We start from the raw sequence: 12745 nt of genomic DNA, 5'->3' as shown, positions 1-12745 counted from the left end.
TTGTAGGTTGAAATATGCTTTTTGCTGAAATGAAACATAACCTTAAAATTCACTTTGTATTTTTAGCAAATTTCGCTTACAAATAAAGTTTCGAATCCCACAAATCATGCAAAGGGAACGAGCCGATCTGGAATTTCACAGGAAACAAATATGAATTGCTTTCCTGGGGAAATAACTATTGAAAACATCGAATCACCTTTGGTAACGTATCTGGTAAAATATAAGTAATAATTTTAGTTGTGTATGAATTAATAAATATCACCTGTTTAATTATTTACCTCATGAATTGATGTAAAAATGAATGATGTAAGCCCAAATTAACCATTTTACACATTGTACGTAATATTTAAACTATGAAATGTAGTGAAAGAGAACCTCAAATGTGAAAGCTGAGTTCTTCATTCACAGAATATTCTCATCTTACGTCTGAATGTATTTATCCATCTGACTATAAATATTCATTAAGTTTTGATGGATAATTCAAACAAGGTTTAAAAAATATAGTTTTGCAGGCACTTAGAAGGAAGTAGGTACAGTCTTTATGAACTCGATATGCTAAACAGTTGTTTGACCTATGGTAACGTATTTGGCTCATCCCTTTTAATGAAAATGAATAAATAATTGTTCAACTTATCAATGAATCTTGAGTAGTTCTTCATATGTTGAAAAACACTAGAATAAATATGCAACAGAACGCTGAAACTTTTCTCGGAAGCGTTTCATAAACTACTTTTTACTCTTTCAAAGTTTGGTAACGTATCTGGCGTACCGTAAATGAATCTGTCGGTGAAGTTACAGAGCAATTTCTACTGAATATTCTTCATTTGAACATAACTTTAATTTTTTATGGAAGCGTCATTCTATGTAGAATTGTTTTATGAACACTTTGTTTTACATAACATTATTTGTCACCGTGGGTGCCCTGAATTATACGTAACGTATCTGCTAAATCTGAAAAGCAAAAAACTGATATGCTGAATCTTAGCTTCGTCTTGTAAAATAAACGTTCAAAGTTGTTGCATAGAATATGAAAGTGGCTGGGTTTTATAGAATAGAACTTTGGAGTTTATGAGCACACAACGATTTGTTTGTAAAAACATTTACAATTTCTTTTCAGCATTTTGATTATGTGGTAACGTATCTGTCGGAAAACTTGGCATTAAGTTGTGAGACACTGACGCAGAAAGAAAAATCATGTGGAAGTGTTGATCTTTTTCACCTCTCTGTCCTTTTGGTGTAAGAATATAATCCTGAGGTCCAACAAAACGAGGCATGTAATGTGTAGGGATGAATTTTGACCAGATTTGATCCCCAGAAAGCACAAGACCAATGAGCAAAATTCGGTCACGTATCTGGGGTAACGTATCTGTGGTAACGTATATGGTCGATCATATTATTATGAGAGCGATATCTACCAAATATTTCTCACTTGTACTAAACTTTAATGTTGAATCGATGCGTCATTCCGAGGAGTAATGTATAATATACAATTTGTCTGACATTGCAATATCTGTCGCAGTGGGTGGCGTGAAAAGTATGTCACGTATCTGTCCAAATAAAAGTGTAGAAAACCGATATTTCAAACATTGTACCGTATTCTCTAAAAAGAGCTGTTGCACAAAAAATCTAAGTACTTGCAATGTATGAAGTATATCCTCAGGGTTTTAAATACACAGGGTCATTGCATAGTCTTGTTATTTTCGCAATGCTGTAACACTAAAGAAACTGGTAACGTATCTGGCGGTGAACTTGGCGACAGGTTTCAAAAGGCTATAAAAAAAGAAGTCAATAAAAATTTTGGAACTTTTTGAGTATTGTGATTAGCACATATGATATGCTCATCGTCCATGAAAATGATATTTGGAAAGTGTGTTTGTGGACGGAGAGGAGCAATAAAACATAATTCTGAAATAGCCGGCGACACTGCGTTTTGGGGGTCTTAACGAAGTTTAACAGCAAAATTTTATACAAAAAGGCAGACAACCGCATTTGATCGTGTTTATTTTTAACAAATAAAGTCCTCGTGATATATTATAAACATTTAAATAGTATCTAATAGGTTTCAGGGAACCGCAAACTGTCATGGAATGTCGGCGACACCAAAATTCCGTATTTGAACGCTTTTACTGAGAATGGGCCAAATACGGTAAATGCGCCGTTGCCCCCTCCCCCCCCCCCCCCCCCAAAAAAAGACCCAAGAACAACAGCAGCCAGACACGTCAAACAGCTGATACACTGTTTATTACACACCCATTATTGCACCTCCCTGTTTACTATCACCAGCGCACAGCTGCGCTGCCGCGCTGCACAGGAGGCGATATTCTTGCAACCCGCTTAGCGCTTGCTAGGTCAGCATACCGTACCAGTGCAGTAAACACAGATCAGACCACGTGCTTGTACACATTACGTTCATAGCAAGGAGATGCAATCCGTGCCTCGCTCCATCCATAGCTGGAATTGTAGACCTTGGACATGTTGATTACAGTACTCCAACGTTTTACTCATGTACATGCGCTTGGCTAGAAGGACTTGTAACATTATCATGGCCTCTTACAGGTCGAGTTCCACCGAGTCTCCATATTTTCGTCGAGAGTTGAGATCTAGTAGTAGGTCAGTGAACTCAAACGTCAAGCAAGTGAGGCTGAGTGGAAGCATGCGCGGGATCGCCAAGGAGTCTGGCCGAACCGAAGACAAAATCAGAAGACGTCGGCATATTCAGGTGTCATACGAAACTGCTCATGGAACAGTTGATTCACCTCATCCTCAGGCAGAACTTAGAGATGGGGAAACTGGGATTGTGAGGAAAAAGGTAAAAGTAGAAAACCCCAAGAACAAGACAGACGTCCAGACTGGAAAACATTCTCAAGTGAAGAGCGACAAGTTTCCTGAAACAACAGGCACCACCGCCACCGGGGAAGAGAAATGTACCTCCAGTGGCGTTAGCATTGCCATTGGATGGGAGCCTGCCATGTGGAGGATGCAGCTGGAGAATATTCAGCAGATGAGGATCCACCGAGATGCTCCTGTGGACAGCATGGGAGCAGAAAAGATTTGCGATGCCTCGGCCCCACCGGAGGTAGAGAGTTCTATTATAGTCTAGACCACTGTTTACATAAATTGCATTTGGATTGTTGATGAGACTGTACCGGGTATTAAAACTAGTAGAAGTAGAACTCACTGATAATCATGATAATACACTAAAGTTGTACTGTCATTACACAGCCCTGTCGCTGTACACAACTTCACAAGTGTCGCATGGCCACGGCTTCTTGGGCTAGGGGTCTAAAGTGTAGTTTGATATCCTGACTAAATGAGACTGTTGTGAAATTGGTGTATATTCCACATAACTGTGTTTTATTTCAATTTTTTTATGATACTGCACCGAGAGTGAGTTGAGATAGCACTCCACTCTCCCGTGCTATTCCTCTAGTAGCAGTCTAGGCTCTAGGTTTGTTGACTTCTCCACCTGACCTGGAGTGGATAGAGCTGGTGATGATGTGCGGTGACTAGACAAACTAGGCGAGCATGGTCCATGAGTGTGATGATGAAGAGGAGTCGTACTACTTTCATTGAAGATGATGCGGATGCTGTGGCTTCGAAAGGTGTTGGGTTGTGGTGATGGTTTGCGTTTCGATGAATCTGTGAACTTTTGTCGTTTTTTGAAGATTTGTACAACCTCCTTGGTTATCAATAGGACTTTACGTTAAAACTGGAAAAGGGAAACGTTCATTGAACTTTTTTGAGGAGCCAAGATTCTCGAAAGTAAAAAGCACGCATAAATGTTGGTCTGCACTACACGCTGAACGTCAGTGGTGCTTCGTGATAGCAGGGAGGTGGAAGTCCACCTTCCTGGCAATAGTTTCATCCTGTGAAAAAGGCTGTGGACTCCAATTTGCAAGTTTTTTCAGTTTTTTATGCCTCCACCACAAAGTGTCGGCGGAAGCATTATGTTTTCGGGCCGTCCGTAATCAATTTTGTGGGCAGCATATCTAAAAACTGTTAGAGGTATCCTAATGAAACTTGGCATGTATATGTATGAGTGCGCGAAGTTGTGCCTTTCAACATTTGGGCGCACATGCTTAAGGTCAAAGGTCAAAAAGTCAAGGTCAAATGCTCAAAATTTCACTATTTCTCTTAGATCTATGCAATGCCTGGAGGTATTTTCTTGAAACTTGGTGTATACATGAACTACCAAATAAGAATTACCCAGAGAGAGCTTTGGGTCATGAGGTCAACGGTTAAGGGTCAAAGGTCAAGTGAAAATGTTAAAATTTCACTTTTTTCTCCACATCTCACAAATATTTCAAGGTACTGTATCTTCATAGAACTCATACGGTGTATATTATGCATGTACTGACTGGCAATGATCATGTAGAGAATTTAGGGGTCAGAGGTCAAGGTCAATTCATCAAGATGTCATTATTTCTCACTTATTCATGCATTGCCTGCTAGATTTTTTCTTGAAACTTAGTATATGCATGTATTATCCAATTCGTGATACAGATTCTCTTGGAAGTTTCTTGCCAAAAGTGAAAGCGCTAAATTTCACTTCTTCTTTAATCTTATAAAAGGGTCAAAAGTTGGATACAAATCCTCAAATCCCCTAATACCTGCACTCTTAGATAGTATAGCCATTCATCCAAATAAACCTGGTTCAAGGAAAGTGAACACTCAATGCATTTGTGACAAACTTGCCATTTTTGTCTCGCCCACCGGAGGTGAAGGCGAGACTAAGGGATCCAAATGGCGTCCGTCCGTCCGTCGTCCGTCACAAATGTTAAAGTTTACCTGCAAGACTCTCTTATGATGCATAACTTGGCAACTGTTACAGCAATGGCAGCCACACTTGGTTGTTAGAAGCCCTAGGGGTAACTTCATGTTATGGTGTTGTCGGAGGTCATGTGATGATGTTAAAGGTCATTTGAGGTCTTATATTAAAGAGTATGTGTGCAAGACTCTTTTCTATGTTAAAGTTTACCTGTAAGACTCTCTTTTGACAAATAACTTCTCATAAGTTGCTTGGATTACAACCTAACTTTGGTCATAGATGCACTTGGGGTACCTTCATGTGCTGGTGCCGTTGGAGGTCACAGGATAAGGTCAAAGGTCATTTGAGGTCATACGTTAAAGTTTACTTGCAAGACTCTTGCACGTAACTCGACACATGTTGCTACAATATATGGCAATCAAGCTTGGATGATGGATGCACTTGGGGTACCTTCATGTTATGGTGCCGTAAGAGGTCACATGATAAGGTGAAGGTCATTTGAGGTCATACGTTAAAGTTTACTTGTAAGACTCTCTTATCACACGTAACTCAGTGCATGTTGCTACAATGGCAATCAAACTTGGGTGATGGTAGATGTCTCTTGGGAAGTTGAAGGTTACCACAAGGTCAAAGGTCACAGACGGGTCAACAAACTTTTAGGGCCCAATGTTAAGTTTTTAGGGCGCATTTCGTTTATGGCTCATAACTTTTGATCCCTTCGTCCGTTTGTGACCAAACTTGGATGGAAGATGTCCCTTGGGAGGTGAAGGTCGTCACAAGGTCAGAGGTCACAGACACGGGTCAACAAATATTTAGGGCCCAATGTTAAGTTTTTATGGCGCGTTTCGATTATGGCTCATTACTTTTGATCCCTTTGTCCGTTTGTGACCAAACTTGGATGGTAAATGTCCCTTGGGGTGTTGAAGGTCACCACAAGGTCCAATGTCATAAGCAGGTCAATTTACTTCTGGGAGTTATAAAAAATATTAATTCCTTGTACGCGAATGGCGAGACAAAATTTGGCACTTGCCTTGTATTATTTTGCCAGTTATGTGAAACTGTCATCACACATTGTCAAGACATCGTGCTATAGACCTATTCGGAGAACCATGCATTATGGCGGAGGCATACCAGTCGCCATAGCGACATTTCTAGTTTTAGTTTTGAATTTGTTCATAGCAGTTTAGGGGTTTAACCTCAATCGGGGGGGGGGGGGGGGGGGGGGGGGCAAGCAAAATTTGGGCCTGATTTTTGTGTTATATATATGCAAGACCCCGGAAACCCTATTTAAAGAAACAAAGTGTAGATACAGAAATACTCAAGTTAGTACTCCCCAAGTTCTCCCTCCCATGTTTCCAGGTAATTTTCTGCAAGATATGTACATACTGTGGAAAGTGAACTTGTGATACTCAGGTGAGCACAAGACCACCCCCCCCCCCCCCCCCGTCTTTTGTTCTACATTGCTTTGAAGGAGCTCTCAAAGGCAGTTTCAGCTTGTAGATATTATGCCTTATGCCAGTAATTCAAAACCTTTTTCAATGATGCAGTCACGGTCGTTTATATTTTCAAAATACATCTCATAGTAAAAAATGTCAACCAATAAGTTCTTTTCTCTAAGATTGAGCATGTTTGTTTGTCTTTGCTGATATCATTGTGCAGGTGTATCGCTACCACGTTCTGATTTCGCTGATGCTGTCCAGCCAAACCAAGGACCAAGTGACATCTGCTGCAATGAAGAAACTCAGGGAACATGGACTCACAGTTGAAAACATTGTGAGAACTTCAGAGGCTGATGTTGGGAAGCTCATCTACCCTGTGGGATTTTGGAAGGTACTCAGCTGTACAACCAGAAATGTTAGCATGTATTTCAATTTCGGGAATTGAGTAATAAATTTGCAATAAAATTTTCTTAAAGTTGAAATGCACTTTTAGTTCTTACCTACACTTTTGTAAGCTGTTATATTTGTATACAGATATTTTCATGAATGAGGTGGCCATGGACATTTTTACAAATTGGCACCTAGGCTGTCGTAATTGCACTATTGGCCTAGTGCATGGCAACATTTTTGCATATTGCTGAATTTGCAGTCCAACCGTAATTCATGAAGTCAAGAAAATGAAAGTCTTGGGGAAAATGACATCTTGTAAAATACTGTAAAAGTGGAAATTTTCGTGGTGTTGAAATTTTCGCGCATTTCGCGCAACCAGAAACTAGTGCGAAAATAAAAGCACGCGAATATTTTTGCTTGCCATATGCTCCTGTGCGTGATGTCTTAATTCCGCGGAATTAAAAACACGCGAAACTCTTCTTACGCGGCGAAGCGTGAAAAATTAGTCGCGCGAAAATATCCACTTTTACAGTACAGTTTATTCACTGAATGCCAGTGGCAATTCATGAAATCTCATGCAGTGAAAATAAGTTGCTTTAAGTGTGTTTTCTGTGTATTCTGTTTGAAATATCAATGAGATGATGTCATATGAACCTCATCCTGTACTTGGTTTGTTTCTACCATCCTGCCATCACATGCATCGTTGTATCACAAACCGAATGATGTGTATCGCTGCTATCAGATAAATCCTGCATCACAAGTTGGGTATTACAGTTGCTGATAGTATTGAATCATTTATTGTTGTGCTGTTTTTTTTATGGTATATAATTGCTGAATATATTCTTTTACTGCTACTGATGAAACACGCCTGATTGTTTCTTTGATTTTCCACATTTTGTGAAGGATTGGCTGTGTGTACCAGTATAGTGTTTTTAAACAGTACTTACAGGAAAACAGATATTTTATATTTTCAGTTATGACAAGTTTTCCAACGGATTAGTTTATACTTGATGAACAAAAAATTTGTGTGAATACAACCGACATGATACAGCCAACTTGTAAACAAGAAAGTTTATCAGGAAATAATTTTCAAACTCAAATTTGATTAGCAATTTTAGCTGATGAACAATATTTCACATGGTATCCTGTACACTTCTATGGAAGAAAACTGCTATACAAAAGTAGGTTTGTGTAGCAGTGGTGTGAAAATGCATAGCAAGTTGCGATGCGATACCAGGAAAATTATTCCCTGTTTATCTTCCATTCTTGAATTTGTATTTTTAAGATAGGGCAAAAGATGTAGAAAAAACTTATCCTAGATTGTTAAGGATATGTTTTATTTATGTGTGTTATGACATATTCATAGTAACCACATTAGCAGGAGAATACTTTTTCTCCAAAACATTTATTCGGTCTTGTTATTCTTGGTATGTGATTATTTTTAAACAGAGGAAAGCTGACTACATCAAGAGAACCAGCCAGATTTTGAAGGAGAAATACCAGAGTGACATTCCTCCAACACTCTCAGAGCTGATCAAGCTACCGGGAGTAGGACCGAAGATGGCACACATCATCATGGACGTTGGCTGGCACAAAGTGACCGGCATTGGTGTGGACACCCACGTGCACCGCATCAGTAATCGGCTCCGATGGGTGAAGAAATCTACGACGACACCAGAAGAGACGAGGACATCGCTTGAGGAGTGGTTGCCAAGGTGCAACATCAAAAGCAATAATTTTTTATTTTAAGCAATATTTCCTGTTTCAAATGCGTGACTTTAAAGGACAAGTTCACCTTCATAAACATAAGGATTGAGAGAATGTAGCAATATCAGTAGAACACATCATTGAAAGTTTGAGGAAAATCAGACAATCCGTTCAAAAGTTATGAATTTTTGAAGTTTTTGTGCAGTAACCGCTGGATGAGAAGACTACTGCAGTGTATGAATAACTTAGATGTCACATGCGTACAACAATATAAGGAAAATATAAAGAGAATTTCACAAAATTCCATCTTTTGAAAAAAAGTACACATTCCCCTGACTCGTTACCGACAAATGTTATGGGTAATATTATTCCCCCTCCTTTTAGAAAGAGGCAAGTCAAGTGCTCTTTTATTATGCGAGAAAAGTGAAAATATGTTGAATTTTCTTTTACATTTTCTTTGTACTGTTGTACGCATATGACTCACAAGCTGTAGTAGTCTCCACATCCAGCGGTTCCAACACAAAAATTTCAAAAATTCATAACTTTTGCATCGATTGTCCAATTTTCCTCAAACTTTCACTGATGTGTTCTACTAATACTGTTGCATTCTCTCAATCCTTATGTTTATGAAGGTGAACTTGTCCTTTAAGTTAGCATATTCATAGCATGCTCACATAAATTTTGTCCCACTCTACTTTTCTCCCCCTTTTTGATGAAAGGAATATTTAGTGAGCCAATCATCTTCAAAAGAATGATGTAGTTTTGGTTGAGATGGGGCTTCAGGTTTCCACCCCTTTGTGAGATAATGAGAAATCACTTATGAAATATGAAAGAGCATATTATAAGAGGATTTAAAGTGTATTTGACGATAATTGGTTTTGAAATGGCTAAGATATCATAATAAAAAGATCCTAATAAAGGGTGGGACCCACCTTTTATTAGGACCACATTTTTTTAACTTTGTTTTTGATATCTCAGTCATTTCAAAACCAATTTTAAACTTTTAATTCCTTTTAGGACTGTATGCTCTTTCTAATTATCTCACAGAAAGTTAAAATCCGAATTCCTCCCTCCCAACCAAGACTATACCATCCCTATAAGGATGGGCATGGAGGAGAATGTGTCATAAAATTTTCTGTGATATGCACTCTGTGAATGCCCCAAAATGCCAACGCGTTTATGAAAGTGAACATTATGTAGTATGTGTAGGAAGTGCACACTTTTACATCAAAAGTGCTTAGCTGCAGTGGCCCCCCTTTCTTTTTCGTTTAAAACAAAAGAAATAAAAGAAAAAAAATGAAACCTGGAAGTGGCACCAGAAATATTAGTTGCGCCCCCCCCCCCCCCTTACAGAATTCCTGGATCCTCCCCTGTAGCTGTACATACGGTTTACATTGAAATAACTGGAATTCGAGATCAATCAATTCAGAAGTTCAGTAACTGTATGTCTTCCTCTCCTTTTAATGTAGAGTTGAGCCAAATTCGAAGCAGTGAGCGAGCTTCTAGCTTTCTCTGTTCTAACCCCATGTGTATCAAGATAGTAGAAATTAGCTTGTTACTTCCATTATAAAAGCCATGATGCTTAGAATACATTTAAAATGACTCTTCCTTGTTGCACAAAATGCAAAGAAATGTACGTACACGCTTGTAAAGGAAGAGAAGAGCCATGATGCTTAGAATACATTTAAAATGACTCTTCCTTGTTGCACAAAATGCAAAGAAATGTACGTACACGCTTGTAAAGGAAGAGAAGAGATGGAAACAAATCTGGAAACAGAAGTGACTTTAAACAAATTAGGCAAACTTTAAAAAAAAAAGAAGAAAAGATATGTATGTCGTACGATAGCACTCTCCCTTTCCATGTTGCAGAAGATGGTATTGTATGGTATGCCAGTAGGCCCTGTACCCAAAAAGTTACATATAATGAGAACTTAGATTTACTGGTGTCAAACTTCAGGTTTTATTTATATGGGTATGTGTACTTTTTGGTTCCTAATCATATACAGGGTGGTCCACAACTTGAAATTTTAGCATGTTGCAAGCTCAGAATCTGAGAATATTGCAGAAATTGAATATGCGCGGAGCGCACACGATGAGTACATAGTACGCAATATTTTGCTGCTTATCTCTCTTTGTGCTGCTTACATTCAATGTTCTCTCTGATGTTTTGCACACAAATATCTAAAGTACCTGGTAGTTTGATGTTTCTTATGTTATGCACATGTTTTGCACATTTTTGAATACTTTTACTTTGAGCTTGTTGCAAATTCTTGAGGATGTTGCATAGCATGTTGCTGGCTTTTTAGGATGTTGCACAAGAATTTTAGCATGTTGCAGTGACATGCTAAAACCCCTCATGGACCACCCTGATATATGCCTCTTTCTTGTGCGCAGAGATTTATGGAGCGAAGTGAATGTTCTGCTGGTTGGATTTGGTCAACAAACATGCTTGCCAGTCGGACCAAGATGCACGGAGTGCCTAAATAAAGACTGTTGTCCTTTCGGCAAGCAAGAGATTCGACGAAAGAGCCCTGTGAAGAAGAAGTGACCCCTGCGCTAAGGCTGTGGTATGAGTCCTATCGTAAGTCCGAACCAAACTCGGAATGTGATGGTGATCAGCTGCGATGGCATTTTTGCAACTATACATCATTCCTGTCCTGATGGTTTAATGGATGATGCCCTATTCATTATGTATATTCATTATGTACTTTAAAAAAAAAAAGAAGAGTGTGTGACTGTAAATGTGACATTGAGATGCAACTGTTACGTTGGTGTGTGATTTCGACTGTGACTTTTTATGAGTAGATATGTACACATGCTGGCTATGCTTTATATGATCCCAAGTGCAGCCAAGATTGCGTTAGTTAAAATTCTTCCCAGTTTTCCTCCAAATGTTGTTTACTTTATGCTGTAGTTAGACACAACAATTTCTCACAGAACAGTCAAAGGGAGATAAGTATGCATGCATTATCATTCTCATATCTAGTTTCAGTCGAGTAGACTCAAGAAAGAATGATCTAGATATCATTATTTTGTTAACAGCATTTTCACATATATACAAATTCTCAGGCTGATGTGTAAATTTCATGAATAGTGATGAACAGAACCTTGAGTTTAGTTTAGTTTATAGTTTAGTTTAGTTAAGTTTAGTTTGTTTTAGTGTAGTTTGTTTTGTTTTGTTTACTTTTGTTTAGTTTAGTTTAGTTTAGTTTAGTTTAGTTCCGGTAGATTTTGGAAAGGGATGTCTTCTGCAGTTCATTTGAACTTTGCAGTAGACAAATAAGGTTCTTGACTGACAACTCATCAAGTGAACATCATGCAGTATTTACAAGAAGCACAACTTCTCCGATAGGCCCATGCTGTTGATATTAAGTCAGTGGTGATACTCACATTTTCATTGTGAAGTGGATGAGTGTGTGCCACAGTGATTTCTACCCTTGCAGATATGAAGCTTCTGCATCTAACGTCAATTTATTACTCCTTGAATGAATCGTGAGATATTTGTAAAATATTAGACCAACAATCATGCATATTATGCCAAACAAGTTAACATTGCTGCATGACTTTCTGTCCATGACAGGAACACGGCGTTGGTTCAATTCAGTCAGTCCATAGCTCGAGGCACAAATTTGTATCAAGTTTGTGTGGTGCAAGGTCATGTATTGCTGGTATCCAGTGATATCATAAGAGCAGCCCTCCCTACAATTAGAGATCCCTATAGATTTTTTTTTTTTTTTTTTTGGTTAATCCACAAAGCATGACCTGTCATGAAATTTCAAATCACATTTTTTACAAGTGCTATGCGAAACAGTGATGTTTGTTTGACTTCTTTTGAAGTTATGTGTGTACCTTGATACTCAAACAATAACTCATTCTTGAAATGTAGGATTAGTATACAAATAATACACAGGTGAGAGTGCGTTAGTGGAGATGTAGCGCACTCGAGGGTATTTACAATTGTGAAACATGCACGAGGCGAAGCCGAGTGAATGTTGCACTACATTGTAAATACCCGAGTGAGCTGCATCTCCACTAACGTCACGAACTCAAACCTGTGTATTATTTGATTTATAAAATGGGTCGAAAACTAACAGCATTTTTCATGTACCTCTGTGGGTCAATACCAGTCAGCTACATGTAACACTCGCTCAAAAGTCAAGATGTCCGAAGATGTTCGTCCCAAACATTTACGCACGTCGCACTTGGAAATCCCGCACATATAAGTACTGTACGATACGTATAAGAGTATACATACGCCACATGTTATGCACAAGAAAGGCCGGCTGGCAGCCTGAACTAGAAGTTATTTACAGGATTGACAGCGCGTATAGTAGCGCGCTACGCACTTGTAACAACTGATTGAGTGTGCACTGCTAGTGTAAACATTGTGACGTCAGTGACTTTACGCTTTTTTGCACGGCTGGCCGGCCCGTGCATGTTA

The 12745-nt window shown here is 38.8% G+C and overlaps 1 protein-coding gene across 2 annotated transcripts; it reads left to right on the top strand.

The window, feature by feature from the left end:
- The first annotated feature begins 2426 nt into the window (after positions 1–2426).
- Positions 2427–10917, top strand: LOC139742918 (endonuclease III-like protein 1). 2 transcript variants are annotated; one of them, XM_071653423.1, is made up of 4 exons: positions 2427–3076; positions 6428–6598; positions 8047–8312; positions 10699–10917. In XM_071653423.1, exons 1-4 carry the CDS (start codon positions 2504–2506, stop codon positions 10850–10852), a joined length of 1164 nt encoding a protein of 387 aa, XP_071509524.1. In that variant the 5' UTR covers positions 2427–2503; the 3' UTR covers positions 10853–10917. The 2 variants fall into 2 exon arrangements, with proteins under 2 accessions (XP_071509524.1, XP_071509526.1); XM_071653425.1 differs by lacking the exon at positions 10699–10917 and adding an exon at positions 10311–10654.
- Positions 10918–12745: the final 1828 nt, after the last annotated feature.

The sequence above is a fragment of the Diadema antillarum genome, unplaced genomic scaffold (assembly GCF_040938485.1).
Source record: "Diadema antillarum isolate AM-2024a unplaced genomic scaffold, OU_Dant_1.0 seq00001036_RagTag, whole genome shotgun sequence".
Taxonomy (NCBI): domain Eukaryota; kingdom Metazoa; phylum Echinodermata; class Echinoidea; order Diadematoida; family Diadematidae; genus Diadema; species Diadema antillarum.
Note: the sequence above shows the minus strand (reverse complement) of the source record. Positions and strands in the feature narration are given on the sequence as shown.